Source organism: Stegostoma tigrinum, chromosome 14 (assembly GCF_030684315.1).
Source record: "Stegostoma tigrinum isolate sSteTig4 chromosome 14, sSteTig4.hap1, whole genome shotgun sequence".
In the NCBI taxonomy this organism is placed as follows: Eukaryota; Metazoa; Chordata; class Chondrichthyes; order Orectolobiformes; family Stegostomatidae; genus Stegostoma; species Stegostoma tigrinum.
Genome location: NC_081367.1, coordinates 6,837,211 through 6,855,747, shown reverse-complemented (window position 1 = coordinate 6,855,747; position 18,537 = coordinate 6,837,211). Strand labels below are relative to the sequence as shown.

The 18,537-nt window shown below is 44.5% G+C and overlaps 1 protein-coding gene across 1 annotated transcript; it reads right to left on the bottom strand.

Moving 5' to 3' along the window:
- Window positions 1–7,802: 7,802 nt before the first annotated feature.
- On the bottom strand, window positions 7,803–13,061 carry neu4 (sialidase 4). The gene is made up of 2 exons (XM_048542431.2): window positions 12,429–13,061; window positions 7,803–9,051 (listed from the first exon to the last, which is right to left on the bottom strand). Exons 1-2 carry the CDS (start codon window positions 12,627–12,629, stop codon window positions 7,927–7,929), a joined length of 1,326 nt encoding a protein of 441 aa, XP_048398388.1. The 5' UTR covers window positions 12,630–13,061; the 3' UTR covers window positions 7,803–7,926.
- Window positions 13,062–18,537: the final 5,476 nt, after the last annotated feature.

Sequence of the window (18,537 nt, the reverse complement as noted above, 5' to 3'; positions counted from 1 at the left end):
GTAAAGGATACAAGAAATTGTAGAATTATTGGAAGGGGACCGCAAAAGTGAATAAAGCTCATTGTTGAAAGTAGAGAATTAAGTTATAAGAATAGATTACTCACCCTGGGACTTAAAAGGAGGGTGAGGGTGAATTTATTAATGACCTTTCAAATTTTCCACTGGTATTGGCCAAGCCTGCAAGGATGGGGTGAGCTGTTGGTATCTGACTGCACAAGGGCTCATAATTGTACTGTTGATGCAACCAGGCACACTTGAACATAGAACGTTACAGCACAGTACAGGCCCTTTGGCCCTCGATGTTGTACCGACCTGTCATACCATACTTGGTATGGGAAGAGGCTAATTTCTCCCTTTCGGATGAAGACAACAAGATGTATTATAAAGGAACAATTTTAACATCTGGTGTTTTGTGACTTTAAAGAGTAAGCACAAATTAGGTGCTCATGAAAGTATAAGTCAAAATAAAAAAATGAACATTTGTGTTCCACACCACCTGAAATTTAATCGCAACAATCACCCAAACCTCGTGCACAACAGGTACACACGGAAAACAAGTTCTGAAGGATTGGTATACACTCAATTATATAAAAAGAGTTGAAAGGTCCGTTCTAATCAGTCCTCAGAATGATACATTGAAGGCCTGAGGGATTCCTCTTTGGTGCACTGAAAAATAATATGTTTGGGGATATTGCTCGTACAAGTTCACCCTAAACCATAAACTTGTGTCTTTCCAGTCAAAACTCATTGACCCCCGGTACTGAAAAACCATAATCTTTCAGGTAAATGATGAAGTGCCAAATGTTGGCCTAAGACAGGATCTTTGCTTGTACTGGGGGAGAGATAGCTTGTCCCTGGCAACCAAGACTGACCTGCGCTGATCTGTCATTTTCGACTTAAGAAGAACTTCCAAGTACTTCTTGTCATAAGCTGGTTTTTGTCATGCAACACAACAGGTTAATGGATCACCATACTTTTGGAGTGTATTTGATCATTCTTCAATGTGTGAGTAGCTTCCAAAGTGTCTTTATTTGTAATTCCTCTTTCATGGGACCACCAAGCCTCCTAGCCATTGTTACTTTTAAGTCTTTTCAACAGAATTGCACAGTCTTTTGCAATTCATTGTCTTCTCAGAGGCTTGTACAGTCCCTTAACTGTACGGGAACTACTGAAGAAGCCTAGCAGACTCTCTCGCATTCATTTTGTGAAGATAATTGCCTAAAATATGGATAATCTCCTGACCTTTGAATAAGTTTTACAAATGTACAATGTTAGTGTGACACTAATGGGACTGTACGTTAGCCGAGCTGGGAGGCATCTACACAGTAAAGTTAGTATTATCCAGCATGTTTTGGTATGTCAGAAATTCTGGTTAGCAAAAGAGGATTGTATTCAGAAGGTTCAATAGTGACCATTACTCCCAATAAGTGATCAAAATGTAATGGGACTTTAAGGCAGCGACCTAAATCTGAACTGTTCTTTAGCCAGTCCTTCTCCAGGCACTTCTGTCACCATGAAGTCAATCAATAGTGCTCAAGTGCAGGTAGCAATGGAATATCTTCCACTTTGTGAAAGTTTGTAGCCAGGAGAGGGAGTCAAAGATGCCAGTTGGGGTGTTCTGGTTGGTTAGATAACATGAACTTTACTGACATATCCTTATCAGTTACATGTGCATGTTTTGCAGCAGGATTTGTAAATAATGGCTAGGAGGCAGCTGAAGTTGGTCATGCCCCCTGCCTAGCATAGTGCTGTTGAGGCCACATTTGGCCTCCTGCCAGCGTGCCAGCTGAAATCCAATAGATTGTCAAAGAGCAGGATTTGAGCTACTGCTAAGATTTCAGCTGTCTGCCTTCTGATTTGAATGACTTAATCACAGGGTATATTTTGCAACTGAATTAACACAAAGCTGTAAGAAGAGAGAGCGTTCAAGAATCTTATCCCACTTCCTAAGTTCTTGGCTCCAAACATTTTTGTCATGTCTTTCAGAGAACAATGCCTGCTGTACAAAGTACTGGTGCTAGATGGCGCTGTTACAGAGGGTCAAGAGCAGCATGTATCATACAATTGATCATTGAAAAGAATGAAAAAACAGCAGATGCCCATTCTACCATAGAATGCAATCACAACTAATTTAATTCCATGTACCAGCCCTGTTTCTCGCACTCTTAACCTTATCCTATTGTTATAGGTTTCAAAATTTCAGTCAGTCCCAGATTCTTGACAGAAAGAATTTCACAATTTCCTTTGTGAGGAGATGCTTCTTAACATCACCTCTGAGTGTGCTTTAACTTTAAAAAAATTCTCCTCTGTTCTGGGCTCTCCCTTCAATCCTTCTAGAATGTTTTTCAACTGAGCACACACTTGATTCAGCTTCCGCACAGCAAACACATGTGAAAGCACACAGGGTGAATGGAGGATAGGTACAGAGTGGCATGGCTCTAGGTGCTAATGGTTTGTGATGGAGAACTGGAAGGATATGGTGGAAGAGGACAGCAATGAACAGAGCCCAACAACAAAGTTACCCCTGTTGGGGGATTGGGTAGTAGGTTGAATGGCAGCAGGAGTGGAAATTTGTGATAGGGTTGGATTGGTTTGGGAAGAATGAAAATATGGATGAGGATGGCAAAGTTGATATAAGGGGATGGATATAACAGGAGATGGATTACATGTGAAAAGCAGAAAGGGATCTAAAAGATAAATTGTTGGAAACAGAGAGAATGTTAATTTCACTGCAAATGTTTTGCATTTTGTTGCCAAAGAGGTTTTTGATTTTTTTGTTTGTTTGGCAGTTTCATGAGCAACTCAAAACACCCCAGTGTTGTTTTATGGCTTACGAGTTCTATTCTGAGCGGGTACTGGGCAAGAGGGCACACGAGGTAGGGACCACAGTAGTTAGGTATGGAATTGGGAATGTGACCCTGTGGAAGTATGCTTTCCAGCTGGTTTACCTGTTTAGTCCCCACCTTGGCAATGCTGCACGACACAGCACTTATTGCTCAGCTGTCTGCACCACCTTGCCTTAGAGAGAGCATGACTGAGCAGAGAGCAAGATTGTCACAAAGAAAATGGCCTAACTCATGATGCCTGCCTCAAAGGCAATAACAATTATACCCAAAAACTATGAGGGATTTTGAGTGGTGGGATTTAGTAAGAACACTGCATTGTTGGAAAAAGGATATGCTTGAAGAAGACGGAAAAGAATTCATTTGGTTAAATTCAAGAAGTAAACTATGATACAATCAGACACAAACTTTCCGGAAAAGCTCAGCGGGTCTGGCAGCACCTGTAAAGGCAAAAAAAAGTGTTAACGTTTCAGGTCCGGTGACCCTTCCCCAGAACTGCATTCGCAGTTCTTTTGGTTTTTAATGACACAATCCCACAACTGGAACATCTAATCCACTGCCAAATAATGAGACAGAAGAGGAAAATCTTCACAGATCAGCTGTATCAGAATGATAGGATGGTGAAACTGGGGTTCTTCAATTATCCAAAAATCAAATTGAAATGGGAGAAATTTCTGAAATGTGTTTAATATATTCTCAGTCCAGCTAGAAAAGGAGACAGTGTTCGATCTGGTGATGAGGAATGCGGTTGGTCAAGTGAGGTTAAGTACCTCTGAGGGAGAACTTGGAGTAGCAGGAATGGATGTGATGAAAAACTAAGAGGCAGGACCATATTGAAAGGCTTGCTTTGTTTAGTGTGGATACATCTGGTTGGTGTGCCAGCTTGCTCGAGGAAGTAGCAATGAGTGAAGGTACAAGTGTGTTCTAATTCGTTCCCTACAATCGAGGGGAGATGCCAGAGGAGTGGAGAGACAATCATGACACAATTAGTCAAAAAGTAATGAATGAATATTTCAGCAATTGGTGAGGTGATAATATCAATGGACTAGTAATCTAGAACCTCAGTCTAAATTCTAAGGACATGGTTATGAATCCCATCACAGCAGACGCTGAAGTAGAATTCAATTTAAAAAAAAATCTAGATTGAAAGCTCATCTGATGGTGACTGAGTGTTGATTGTCATAAAGCCTACCTTGTTTCTTTTAAGAAAGGAAATCAGCTCAATGGCACCTGTACCTCCAGACACAGCAGTACAATTAACTCTTAACTGCCCTCTGAAATAGAATGAGCAAGCCACTCAGTTCAGGGGCATTTAAAGATGGACAATGAATGTCAATCAAGCCAGTGACACCCATATTATATGAGCAATTTTTAAAAAAAACTGACAACTACAAATGCTGAAAGGACAATATTCCAGGTGAGAAAGCAGGTAACTGGGCAAATTTATTGCTCAGCATTCCTGGTGTACGAGGATGAGGTGAGTGAGTGAGTGAGACAGTTATTGTTTAAATCCAGCAGTCATTCATAGATGGTGGGTATTGCTGGCAAGACCAATATGTATTGTCCATCTCTCAGTACCCTGTACACTGCGTCAACGTGGCAGAGATACAGAGTGTTATACAGAGTGTTGGTTATCTGCAGCTGTTCAATGCAACTGGCTGGACCTGAGCGATCGAGAGGAGTGAACAGTCAAACCCCATTGTGGATATTGAACCTGTCAGTCAGTCAGGAACATGTCTCCTCTTCCAGCACCAAGACCCAAAGAACGGGCAGGATTTGCTGAGAGTCAGAAAGCTGATAATCAAAATGAACATTTCATTCCAGTTTTATTAGATTGAATTTAAACTCCTACCAGTTGCTATGCTGGAATTCGTACTCCTGTGTTGAACATTAATGCAAGCTTCTATTTTATTGGTGAAAAACCATTATCACTAATGCTCACATGATATCTTAGCAAATGGATCAGGAGATCTCCCTCAGTTGAGAAGGAACAGGAACATACAACACAACTGATCGACCAAACAGAATGACCATAAAAATGTAGGAGTGGAAATAGACCACTCAGCCTGCTCTCCCATTCCGATCATAGCTGATCTGATAATCCTCAGCCACACTTTCCTGCCTTTTTCCTAGAATGTAGACATCCTTACTAAGTTTTTTTTTAAATTATCATATACTTAAATGAGAGATAACAAAGTGTAGAGATGTGAACACAGCCAGCCAAGCAACATCTTAGGACCACAAAAGCTGACATTTTGGGTGAAGGGTCTATGCCCAAAACAACAGCTTTTGTGCTCCAGAGATGCTGCTTGGCCTGCTGCATTCATCCAGCGCCACACTTTGTTATCTTGGATTCTCCAGATCTGCAGTTCTCATTATCTCTTTTACACTTGAAAACGACCAACCTCCTACTGTGGTAAAGAATTGCACAGACTCAACAGTCAGAAGAAATTCCTGATCAGTCCTAAATGTGTAACCCCTTATTCTAATGATTATGCCCTCTGGTCAGAGGCTTTCTGACAAAAGGAAACAACCTCTCTGCATCTGCTCTGTTGTATTCCCCAAGAATCATGTACTTTTCACTAAACTTACCTATCATTGTTCAACCTCCAAACAAGCAGAGGCCTAATCTACTGATAATAAAATGTCAGGCTGGATGAACACAGCAGGCCAAGCATCTCAGGAGCACAAAAGCTGACGTTTCGGGCCTAGACCCTTCATCAGAGAGGGGGATGGGGTGAGGGTTCTGGAATAAATAGGGAGAGAGGGGGAGGTGGACCGAAGATGGAGAGAAAAGAAGATAGGTGGGGAGGAGAGTATAGGTGGGGAGGTAGGGAGGGGATAGGTCAGTCCAGGGAAGACGGACAGGTCAAGGAGGTGGGATGAGGTTAGTAGGTAGATGGGGGTGCGGCTTGGGGTGGGAGGAAGGGATGGGTGAGAGGAAGAACCGGTTAGGGAGGCAGAGACAGGTTGAACTGGTTTTGGGATGCAGTGGGTGGGGGTGGGGGGGGGGGGGTGCGGGGGAAGAGCTGGGCTGGTTGTGTGGTACAGTGGGGGGGAGGGGACGAGCTAGGCTGGTTTAGGGATGCAGTAGGGGAAGGGGAGATTTTGAAACTGGTGAAGTCCACACTGCAGCCATATGGCTGCAGGGTTCCCAGGCGGAATATGAGTTGCTGTTCCTGCAACCTTCGGGTGGCATCATTGTGGCAGTGCAGGAGGCCCATGATGGACATCCTGCACTGCCACATGTCCATCATGGGCCTCCTGCACTGCCACAATGATGCCACCCGAAGGTTGTAGGAACAGCAACTCATATTCCGCCTGGGAACCCTGCAGCCATATGGTATCAATGTGGACTTCACCAGTTTCAAAATCTCCCCTTCCCCTACTGCATCCCTAAACCAGCCTAGCTCGTCCCCTCCCCCCACTGCACCACACAACCAGCCCAGCTCTTGCCCCCCACCCACTGCATCCCAAAACCAGTCCAACCTGTCTCTGCCTCCCTAACCGGTTCTTCCTCTCACCCATCCCTTCCTCCCACCCCAAGCCACATCCCCAGCTACCTACTAACCTCATCCCACCTCCTTGACCTGTCCGTCTTCCCTGGACTGACCTATCTCCTCTACTCTCCATCTTCGGTCTGCCTCCCCCTCTCTCCCTATTTATTCCAGTTCCCTCTCCCCATCCCCCTCTCCGATGAAGGGCCTAGGCCCGAAACGTCAGCTTTTGTGCTCCTGAGATGCTGCTTGGCCTGCTGTGTTCATCCAGCCTCACATTTTATTATCTTGGAATTCTCCAGCATCTGCAGTTCCCATTATCTCTGATACTATTCTAGCCTAATCTACTGAATCTCTCCTTGCAAAGCAGTCCCTCTATACCAGGCATTAACCAGTGAACCTTCTTTGGACTGCCTGCATAATTTTAAAAAAAAGGGAGACCAAAACTGTTCATTATTATTGCGGTGGTCCGATCAGTGCCTTGTTTTAAGCAAGACTTCCTTTTATATAAAAAAAACTACTCTTTGAAATAAAGGGTCAAAATTCCACCAGACTTCCCCATTACCTATTGAACTCGGATGCTAGCTTTTTATCAGGACTCCCCCCCAACTCCATGCTGTAGCTTTCTGTAGTTCTTCTCCATTTAAATAGCGCTCAGCTCCTCTTTTCTTCCAAAGTGCATAACCTCCTTTCCCCACATTATATTCCACTTGCAAAATTTTTGCCCCTTGATTAACTAGTCTTTACTCCTCTGCATCATCCTCACCACTTGCCTTCCCACTTTTGTCATCTGTAAACTTGGTGACAGTACATTTACTTCCAAGTCATTAATATATTGTAACTAACTGTCCCCAGTATTTATCCCCATGACACCATATCTCTATCTACATATGTCCTTCTATATATAGATCTATACATACTCAAATACATTACATCTACTATTTTCAGATATTAAACAACTGACCTGTATATGGCTATCTTTGTTGCCCCTTCACTTTTTTGAAAAATGGTAGTTTTCCAATCCTCTGGGGCTTATCCGGAATCCAAGGTTTCCTTTAAAATTACCACCAGTGCATCCACTATCACTGTAGCTACCTTTGATATCTTAGAATATATCCAGGGGATTTATTGGTCTTTAGCCCCATTACATACTGAATCACTTGCTCTCAAGATTAAGATGGGAAAGACAGATCAGCAGAGCTTTGCTCAATTAAAAGCCGACATTTCTTGCTATCCTCATGCCTTTAGAACTGCTGATGCTGGAGTCAGAGATAACACAGTGTGGAGCTCGAGGAACACACAGCAGGCCAGGCACATGCTGACTGGCCTGCTGTGTTCCTCTAGCTCCACACTTTTTTCTAAAGTTAGACAGGGTCCACATTAATTCGAACTCTGGAGCATAAACAATCCAATCAGACCACACTCTTAGACAAGAAATAAAAACCACCAGGTTTGCTACAAATTCAATTTATTTTGCTTCAAGCAGTTAAAAGTCATTCCTTCTGATCTGTTTGAACTAATTAAGGTCACTTACTATAGCCAAGCTCATCTTAATCATCCATCGTTTGCAGGAATTTTACCCCAACTCATGTGATAGGACAGCAGACAGAGTTAGGCATGGTGCTGAGCTCCACCTGGGACTGTGCAGGCATATGTGGAATATTGTGGAGTAACTCACGCATTGTGAAGAGGCTAAATGCTATTTTCTCATAAGGCGAATTGGACCCACATTCATAAAGACAGGCGAAAGCCACTGCTGGGAGCTGAACCTCAGGGCTCTTGGAAGAGGCCATCTCAATGAATGCCAGGTCTGAGTAGGCGCTGGGCCCTTCGTGAATAACCCAGGGCTCCGTCCAACTGCAAGGGTCCTGTGGAAAAGTACTGAGGTAAACTCCCAGGTGGCGCCGGCTTGTTGGGCTGGTTGGGTGTGAGTACAGGACCCAAGTTGGAGACCGTAAGTTGAGCTTCAAGCCCTTGTGCCAAAGTCGAGTTTGGTGCTGGTTTTCAGAGTCAGAGTCTCTGAAGGCGAGAAGATCTTCATACCTCTTTACTATGGGAGCTGGGAAACCAATGATACTCCCATGGCATCCCCGGGGTGGTTCCACCAGCTTCGGGATGAGATGTCCTTCCTGAAAGGCAGCACCACCATCAACACTGAGCGCCTGAGCCCGGAAGTTCAGCAGTGTCCTGGCATTGCAGTACAGGACACTGTGCCCATTCTCCTCATCCACTGACGCCACCTGGCACTCCACAGTCGCCAGGTTGTCTATGAGGTCCCCAGACTTCCAGACCTTGCCATGGTCATCGCTGTAGAAAGTGAAGGAATGCGGGCTGGTCCTGCAGATTCTTCCGAAACATTCTTTAGAGTCAATGTGATAGGCGTAGGCTGGGACAACAAGTCTCCCAGTTGGAAGCTGGGTGCCATGCCCCGGGCCCAGGGCAAAGGTGGCCCATTCTTCAATGGCACAGCCAATGGCATACTCCGTCAGGTCAGTGACAGCACTCCAGCTGTGGCCCTGGTCAGTGGTACGCACACAGCACAGACGGGTCACATTGTTGCCAGTAATGAGTTGGTAGGATTCTGTGGTGCGCCCCAGAACGGCGATGAAGAAAAGGAAGAGGGTGTTGGTGGAACTGTCATAAACAGGGCAAGGATTCATCGAGCGATAATTTTTGAGGTAGGCGGAGTGCACAATTTCCATGTCCCCCCACTGCAAGACAAGAGGTAAATAAAAAAGGAAAGATCAAGCTGGATGCACACTGCCAGATCATGGTCCATATTAAAATATAACCAGATGGAATGTCACATGGGCTCTTGGCATTGAGATGTCATTTTATTCTAAGCCAGTCACAAAATGGGAATGAGACAAATAAATTTCCACCTTTTCAAAAAAAAATTATAAAACAAGTGGGAAAAGTACATACATTCAGGGACAATTTACTTTTCTTGATTTTATGAGGACTCAACTATGGAGCTCATTATGCTTCAACAATCTCCAGACTTACTTTTTGAGCACTTTCACGATCTATATTGCTGCTATGAAAAACTCCCAAAAATTCCCAGCTGAAATGCTGAGCTTCAACTCCCTCCACATCAGTAAGTGTCCCCTTCCTTCACCAAAACCTTTCATCCACAGGGTCCTCTCTTCCATTCACCAATTGGAGGAAAGTAAATTGTTAAGTATACATTCATGGTCAAGTTACAAAACTCCTTCATATTTTGCTCTTTACAAATTTTATCCTTACACTTTATTAGAGGGGAACCTACTCATGAATTATACAGTTCAGCTCCAGAAGCAGATCTGAAAGTTCCATGAGTTGACCACATCTCCGATAATAATTGTGGCCATTTGGGTTTAATGGTTCAATGTATCTTTAGAATTTTGTGGGCCATTTGCCTGACAGATTGCTATAGCCTACCCTGTCGGGTGAATTTTGACTTTCATATAGTGTTCGGGTCATATAGTTCCAAGTGTTAAAAAAAAATTCTGCAGTAACAAGTCACGAAAACATTATTTAATCACATTACATGGACCATCCAATGATGCAGGAACAGTGATCATAATATCACTTTCAACTAATGCTTGAAAAAGGGAGAAATGCAAAATAATAAAATTCTAGATTTACACAGAGACTGTGCACAGTAAACTGGGCAAGCATGTTAACGTGTCAAATGACGGAAGATCAATTTGAGATGCTCCATTACACTTTTAATAATGATATCAAAGTACTTTATACCCCCCAGGGGACAGCCCCAAAAAAAAAAAGAAACAGCTATGGAGAACTCAAAAAGAGGAAGAGATCCATAAAACTACACGCAAGAATGCAAAATATTGTACAAACCCAGATGAACATGTCAGCACTTTTACATTTCAATATTGAAGTGGGCAGCTGTGACTAGCGACATCCTGCAAGATCAGCACTGGGACCGTGGCCATTGACATATTTCAGTTTATTAATGATTTCGATGACAGGTCAAAATGGTCTTGCATCAAAAGTGGGAAGAGACTGAAAGAGAACTGAAACTGCTTGAAAGAGCGCTGAAAGGATACCAAGGAAGTGATGTCCAATAAAGAAAATGTCAGTATTTTGACCATTTGATCAGAGCAAGGAAAGCTACAGAGATCTCTTCTACAGAGCAAAGTGTAGGGCAATAGAAAGATGGATGAGAAGTGGTTAGACGATAGACATCACAGAATGGTTGCAGATGGACTCCATGGATGAGAAAGGATGTTGCTAGATAAACAAATGTGGCAGCGAGCTGCCTAGCAGCAGTGGCCACAAACAGATAATGGGATGGAAAGCTAATGATTTTCAAAAATCAATGTCACAAGTACTGCAAGCAGAAGTGATAAAATTAAGATATTAACTGATACAATGAATAGTGTAGCAAGTAAAAAGTTTTAGAGACAGTGGAGGTTTAAAGAGATTTAGGTTCCATTTCTGGAGGAGATCAATACCCAGGTGTTAAAAATTCAGAACATGTGGAAAGTTAGCCTGAATCTCCATAATAACAGTAGGTAGAAGCTTTGTTTCAGTTATACAAAGCCCTGAATATGCCTTAACTCGAGCACTGAAGCTAATTCAGGCCCCACACCCGAGAAGCGATATACTGACCTTGGAAGGTGGGGGGGGGGAAAAGAGAGAGAAAGACGACGGCTTACCAGCATGGTATGTGGGCTCCAAGGGAAACGTTACGAGGTGTTATTATACAAATGAGGGTTGTATTCTCAGGAATTCACATTTTAAAGATATTACACAATATAATTAGGAGACATCAACACACAAGAGGATGATAGAAATGTGTTATTGGTGGAAACAACATGCCAACATTAAATCTTATCAGCTGAAATGAATATGGTCATTGTTATACCAAAATGTGTTGAGGTATGGACAAAGGCATTGTTCCTTGATTCCAGAGTAGTGAAATAGGCTGGAGAAGCTACATGGCCTATTTCCATCCGTCTGACCCACACACAGAGAGAGAGAGAGAGAGAGAGAGAGAGAGAGAGAGAGAGTCAGGCCCACACAGGTGGGAGTGAAATGCATGTTGTTTGAGAGGGGTTTTGCAGTCCTGTTTTTTTTTGGCAGATAGGGTGGGGTGAGGACGAGAAGTTCTATTCTTCTGAAAGTGAAAAGTTCACCTGTTCAGGAAGCTGATTAGCTGGACATCTATGGAGTGTGGGGGTGGGGGTTTGGAAATCAGGGGCATTGGGGAGGCAGGATGGTCAATCTCAATGGAGTACGGAGCAGGTCACAGATTTTACAGTTTGACTCCCCACTTCAGGAGGAATCCCCTGTGTCTTTGTAGGGAAGTCTCCTGATCTTCCCAGCGTGTATACACACACACACACACACACACACCTGATGGCTCACTTCTACAGCACAGAAGCAGACCCTTTGGTTAAACTAGTCCACACCAAATATAATCCAAAACTAAACCAGTCCCAGCTCCTTGCCCATACCTCTCCAAACCTTTCCTAAACACATCATTCTAGTTGTGCCCACATTGACCAGTTCCTCAGGAAGCTTATGCCACAAACCACCCTCTTTAAAAAAAACCTACCCCAGATGCCTTTTTTAAAAACTTCTCTCACCTTAAAAGAGAGAGAGTGTGCCCCCTAGTCTTGAAATTCCACATCCCAGGGAAAATGACAACTACCATGAACTCTCTATACTCCTCATTATTTTATAGACTTCCTTCTCATCCTCTTACACTCCAGTGGGGTGGGAGAGAAAAAAAAAAGTCTCTGCCCATCCAGCCATTCTTTATAATTCCAACCTTCCATACCCAGCAAGACCCTGGTAACTCTCTTCCGAGCCCTCTCCAGTTTTATTATACTCTTCCTGCAGTAGGGCGACCAGAACTGGACGGGTCCTCCACAAGAGGCCTCACCAACGTCCCGTACAACCTCAGCACGACTTCCCAACCTCATACTCTTATAAATCTTTTGTGGTTGGGGGGGGGGGGGGGGGGGGTGGAGAAAATGAGAGTAATGAAACAAAATCTAAGAGGCCATCCCAAAAATATCTGAAATGGGGTACTACAGAAGATGCAACTTTTCTCCTCTGTGCCCAAGGCACTCACCTGTATGTGGCCCCTGCACACCGTTCCCCTGCGGAAGACCAGGACAGTCGCGTCAACATCAGCTGGGCTCAGTCTCTCTTCAGCGAAGGCCAGAATGGCCGCAGACTGGGCCAGGTAACACAGAGCCGGAATGCGGTATGTCAGGCCAAACCTGCCCTGTTCGAATAAAATCGTTTTTGCAGGAAGATAGCGGGAAGTCATCTCAGCGACAGAGCCAGTGCCTTCTGAGATTTTATTATCGGTGGGGAAGAAAAAAGCCAGCCCAAAGATCCAACACAACAGCTCATAAACCCGGCTAACGCTGGTCTGTAGCAGGCTGTAGCTGTGTTCTAGCAGTTTCCACCTGGGAGTTTCACTAAGTCAGCGATTCCCAGGCTGTTATAGAGAATCAGGAGCAAACTCCCCATTGTTAACCCAAAAACAAGCCGTCTCCCCCCCGAATTAAAAACGCAAATCATCCCGTGAATAGTCCGCTGCCTTTCCCCCCCCTTTCACTAATCCGCACTCAGGCCTCGTTCCTGCTCACTGGACCTTGCTCATAAATCCTCAAGTGCGACTTTCGGGCCCGTTCTGGCGAGTTTGCGGTTTTCCCAGATAGCGCCGGCTCCCAGACCGTGGCATCCGCCCGCAAAAGTTTCGTCTGGAATGTAATGAGAGTGAGCGAAATGTTTCCTTTCATCAGGTCCTAACTACCCCTCACCAGAACCTCAATTACCCTCACTGCCCACCAGATCCTGATTACCCCTCACCAGAACCTCAATTACCCCCACTACCCACCAGATCCTGATTACCCCTCACCAGAACCTCAATTACCCCCCGCTACCCACCAGAACCTAACTACCCCTCACCAGAACCTCAATTACCCCCACTGCCCACCAGATCCTGATTACCCCTCACCAGAACCTCAATTACCCCCACTACCCCGCAGAACCTAACTACCCCTCACCACAGCCTCAATTACCAAACTGCCCACCAGAGCCTAATTACCCCAGTCACCTCAAGAGCCCAAATTATGCCCCCACTACCTCCTAGAACCCCAAATACACCTGACTACTCACCCAAGGCAGACTGAACCCTTACTTCTTACCAGAAACCAACCCCCACCCCGACCCATTACATCTCCAAAATCTCCTCATGAGAGGCCCATCGTGTAGAGTAACATGTCAATAGCACATCTCAATGATGCAAGAGGCCACATGATAGCAGCCCCTATAGAGATATTATTCCCATTTGTGCCTCACTCCTCATGATTCCCTTGATTGTTGGGTTGTGGGGGCTCCAGTTACATGGGTTGTTTGGGGCGGCACGGCGGCTCAGTGGTTAGCACTGCAGCCTCATAGTGCCAGGGACCCGGGTTCGATTCCAGCCTTGGGCGACTGTCTGTGTGGAGTCTGCACGTTCTCCCTGTGTCTGTGTGGGTTTCCTCCCACAGTCCAAAGATGTGCAGGTTAGGTGGATCGGCCATGCTAAATTACCCGTAGTGTTCAGGGGTGTGTGGGTTATAGGGGGATGCTTCAAGGGGCGGTGTGGACTTGTTGGGCCGAAGGGCCTGTTTCCACACTGCAGGGAATCTAATCTAAAAAACATGGGGCTTTCCCATTGGAGAAGAGAAGGTTGTGAGGAGAATGGAGCCGTAAAGAGGGAGACACTGTTCCTTTTGATAGAAGCACTGAGACCAGTCGGGAATAAATTTACAATAATTGGCAGAAAAGAAATGACTGCTGCACGAGGCAAAACATCCTTGCACAGTAAGATCCAGAATTTACTGCCTGGAGAGTGCAAATAGACACTTGGGTATTTGAGGCTTTCAAGAAGCAGTTAGTTCATTACCTCAAAGGAGAGAATAGGCAGGGTGCTGGGAACACGGCTTTTATTAAGTATGTTGCTGCATTACAGAACCGGCACTGAAACGATGGGCTGAATCACCTCCTACACCACAGCCACTAATGTGTGATTGTATTTGGGCCCTTTATTTTCCACCAATGGAATTTGAAATTCAGTCTTCGTGATGTGATCAAATTGTGGGCATGAGGGACATCAGGTAAATTGTTCCTCCACAGAACCAGCACAGACACAACAGATCAAATGGCTTTTATTTTTAATCTGCTGTAGCTATTCTGTGATAGCGTGCAAATACATCTTGTTCAAATCCCTCCATGGCCTGCTGCTTCCTGTTTTCATAACCCCCTCTAGCCCGAAAACCTCCAGAGAACAGTCGATTTTGCAGAGATAGTAGGGACTGCAGATGCTGGAGAATCTGAGACAACACGGTGTCGAGCTGGATGAACACAGCAGGCCAAGCAGCATCAGAGGAGCAGGAAAACTGACATTTCACACCGTGACTCCTTTGTCTGCTCCACACATCCCTCTAACCCCACCACACCCGGCACTTTTCCCTGCAACCGCAGGAAATGCTACACCTACCCCCATACCTCCCCCCCTCACCCACATCCCAGGCCCCAAGAAGACTTTCCACATCAAGCAGATGTATCCGCTGTTCCCGTTGTGGCCTCCTCTACATCGGGGAAACCAAGCAGAGGCTTGGGGACCGCTTTGCAGAACACCTCCACTCGGTTTGCAACAAACAACTGCACCTCCCAGTCGCGAACCATTTCAACTCCCCCTCCCATTCCTTAGACGACATGTCCATCATGGGCCTCCTGCAGTGCCACAATGATGTTACCCGAAGGTTGCAAGAACAGCAACTCATATTCCGCTTGGGAACCCTGCAGCCCAATGGTATCAATTTGGACTTCACCAGCTTCAAAATCTCCCCTCCCCCCACCGCATCCCAAAACTAGCCAGCTCGCCCCTGCCTCTCTAACCTGTTCTTCTTCTCATCTATCCCCTGCTCCCACATCAAGCCCCACCCCATCTCCTACCTACTAACCTCATCCTGCTCCCTTGACCTGTCTGTCCTCCCTGGACTGACCTATTTCCTCCCTACCTCCCCACCTTTACTGGCTCCATCCCCGCCTCTTTGACCTGTCTGTCTCCTCTCCACCTATCTTCTCCTTTATCCATCTTCTATCCACCTCCCCCTCTCTCCCAGTTTATTCCAGATTCCCCTTCCTCTCCCCCATTTCTGAAGAAGGGCCTAGGCCCAAAACGTCAGCCGTCCTGCTCCTCTGATGTCAATTTAGCAATCTTGCTAATCCTAATTTCCTTCACCCCAAATATTAATGATCACACCACCTTGGCCCTAAGGTTTGAAATTGCCACCCCAAACTTTAAACCATTCTATCTCTCTCACCCTCTCATTCTTTAAATCAGTCCGTAAAAGCTAGCTGTGCGACCAAGCTCCTCAATTTTCTCATGGTGCATTCTTTGACTCAGTACCAAATTTTTCTGATTGCACTCCTCACTTGGGAACTGTATATGAAAAGTTATATCAACTGCTGTTGTTGAATGGGCCTGGCTTTTTCAAATCCATTGTGACTTCTTCAACTGTCTCCATTTTTGAAACATAGGAGCAAGTAGGCCATTCAGTACATTTGAGTCTGCTCTGACACTCAATGACATTATGACTGATCTGATAATCCTCAACTCCACTTTCCTGCCTTTCCCTATAACACTTGATTCCCTGATTAAAAGTCTATCTATCTCAGACTTGAACATTCTTAACAAGCCAGCCTCAATAACTGTCTATGGTAAGGAATCCACAGATTCTCTACCCTCTGGGAGATGAAATTCCTCCTCTTCTCTATCTTACGTAGGAAACATCTCACTCCAAAGTTATGTTCTCTGGTCCTAGTCCTTCCCACAAGAAACAACCTCTCAGCATCTACTCTATTAAGCCCCTTGAGTACGTCTCAATAGGACCAACCTACTTAACCTTCCCTCAGCCTCCCAGGATCAGCCTACAGAACCTTCTCTAGACTGCCTCCAATGCCAGTAAATTTTCCTTTGAATAAATGACCCAAAACTGTTCACTGTATTCCAGCTGTGGTCTGATTAGAGCCTTGCATAATTTGTGCAAAACCTTCCCACTCATATATTCCATTCCCTTTGGAATAAAGGCCAACATTCCATTTGCCTTCCCTATTACCCTGTTGAACTTGGGTGCTAATGTTTTCTGTTTTATACACAAGTACAGCCACATGCCTCTGTGGTAGCTTTCTGCAGTTTTGCTCCATTCAAATAATATTCAGCTCCTATAATCTCTGTATTGCACAACCTCACCTTTTCGCACATTATTTTCTACTTGCTAAGTTTTTGCCCAATCTTTTAGTCTGCAAACTCTTTGTGACATCCTCACTACTTGTCTTCCCACCTGGTTTTATGTCATCCACAAACTTTGCTACAGTACATTCAGCTTCCTCATCTAAGTCATTAATATATGTTGTAAATAATTGTGTACTCGGCACTGACCCTGTGACGCTCCACCAGTTACAGGTTGCCACCCTGAAAACACCCACCTAGTGTCAACTCTGTCAGAGGATTAGTTAGCCAATCCTTTGTCCATGTCAATATATTACCTCCAACACCATGGGCTTTTATTTTTAAGTAGCCTAATGTATGGTACCTTATCAAATATCTTCTCAAGATCCAAATATTTTACATTTACTGCCTCTCTAACAGCAATTTTACTCGTTACAGTTCTGCAGGTATGATTTCCCCTTCATGCTGGTTCCCCTTGATCACAAATGTTCTGCTATTACATCCTTTAAATTGGCTCTAACATTTTCCCAATAACAGCTAGCTGGCCAACCTGTTTTTTTGTCTCCCTCCCTTTTAAATTAAAGGTGTTGTTACGTTGGTGATTTTCCAATCCTCTGGGGCTTCTCCAGAATCTAGGGATATCCGGAAGATTACTACCAGTGCGTCCATAATCTCTGTACCTATTTCCTTAAATATCCCAGGATGCGTCCCATCATCCCATCATTAAATAGACTTTCAATCAGGGAATCAAGTGTTATAGGGAAAGGCGGGAAAGTGGAGTTGAGGATTAGCACTTCAGTCATGATGTTGTTGAGTGTCAGAGCAGACTCAAATGGACAGGAAATTCATCAGTCCTTAGCCTCCATTACTTTACTGAGCATGTTTTCTCTAATTGTATTTATTTCCTTTCCTCATTGTCCCCCTTAATTATTTAGTAATTTTGAAACATTATTAATTTCTTCTACTGTGAAGACTGATGCAGAGTACTTATTCAACTCCTCTGTCCTTACCTGGTTCCTGTCATTTCCGCAGCCTCATTCTCTGAGGGACATATGTTCACTTTGGCTTCTCTGTTCCTTTTTATATATTTAAAGAAGCTCTTGCTGTCTATGTTGATTTTACTTGTAAATTTAACTTCGATATTTCTCTTCTCCCTCCTTACTGTTTTTGCTTATCATTTGTTGGTCTTTAAAACCTTTCTAAGCTTCAGGTTTGCCACTAATCTTTGCCTAGTTGAATTATTTTTTCTTTCATGGAATCCCAACAGTGCAGAAGCAGGGCATTCGGCCTATCAAGTCAACACTGACCCTCAGAAGAGCATCCCACCCCCTGCCATATCCCTACATTTCCCACCCTAGACACTGTAGGAAATTTAGCTTAGTCAATCCACCAAAGCTGCACATCTTTGGACTGTGGGAGGAAACCGGAGCACCCGGAGAAAACCCACGCAGATGCAGGGAGAACGTGCCAACTCCACACACACAGTCACGCCAAGCCTAGATTTGAACCCAGGTCTCTGGCACGGTGAGACAGCATGGCACCCAATTTGTTTCTATCCATTACTTCCCTGGTTACCACAGCTGGCTTATCCCCTTCTTAGAATCCTTCTTTCCTCAGTGGGCTATACCTTTGTTTCAAACTACAAACTATTCTCCTGAATGTCAGTCATTGTTGTTGAATTATCTTTACTGCTGAACCCTTTTCCAAGCCCATTCCAGCAAACTCTGCCCTCATTTCTTTGTAATTACCCTTATTTTAAACTTAGCACATTTATTCCCGACCTAGATTTTTCTCTCTCTCTCTCTCAAATTGAATGATAAATTCTACCTTGGTATGCTCACTGCTTGCCAGAGGACGTTCAACTTTTGAGATCATTTATTAAATGTGCCTCACTATCACCAGATCCAAAGTAACCTAGTCTGTGGCCGGACCCCCAACATATTGTTGT

Coding starts and splice junctions, on each gene's coding strand:
- neu4 (XM_048542431.2), bottom strand. CDS start 12,629: ATGACTTCCCGCTATCTTCCTGCAAAAACGATTTTATTCGAACAGGGC. Junction 9,052..12,428: donor TGTGCAGGGGCCACATACAG/GTGAGTGCCTTG, acceptor CTTGTCTTGCAG/TGGGGGGACATGGAAATTGT.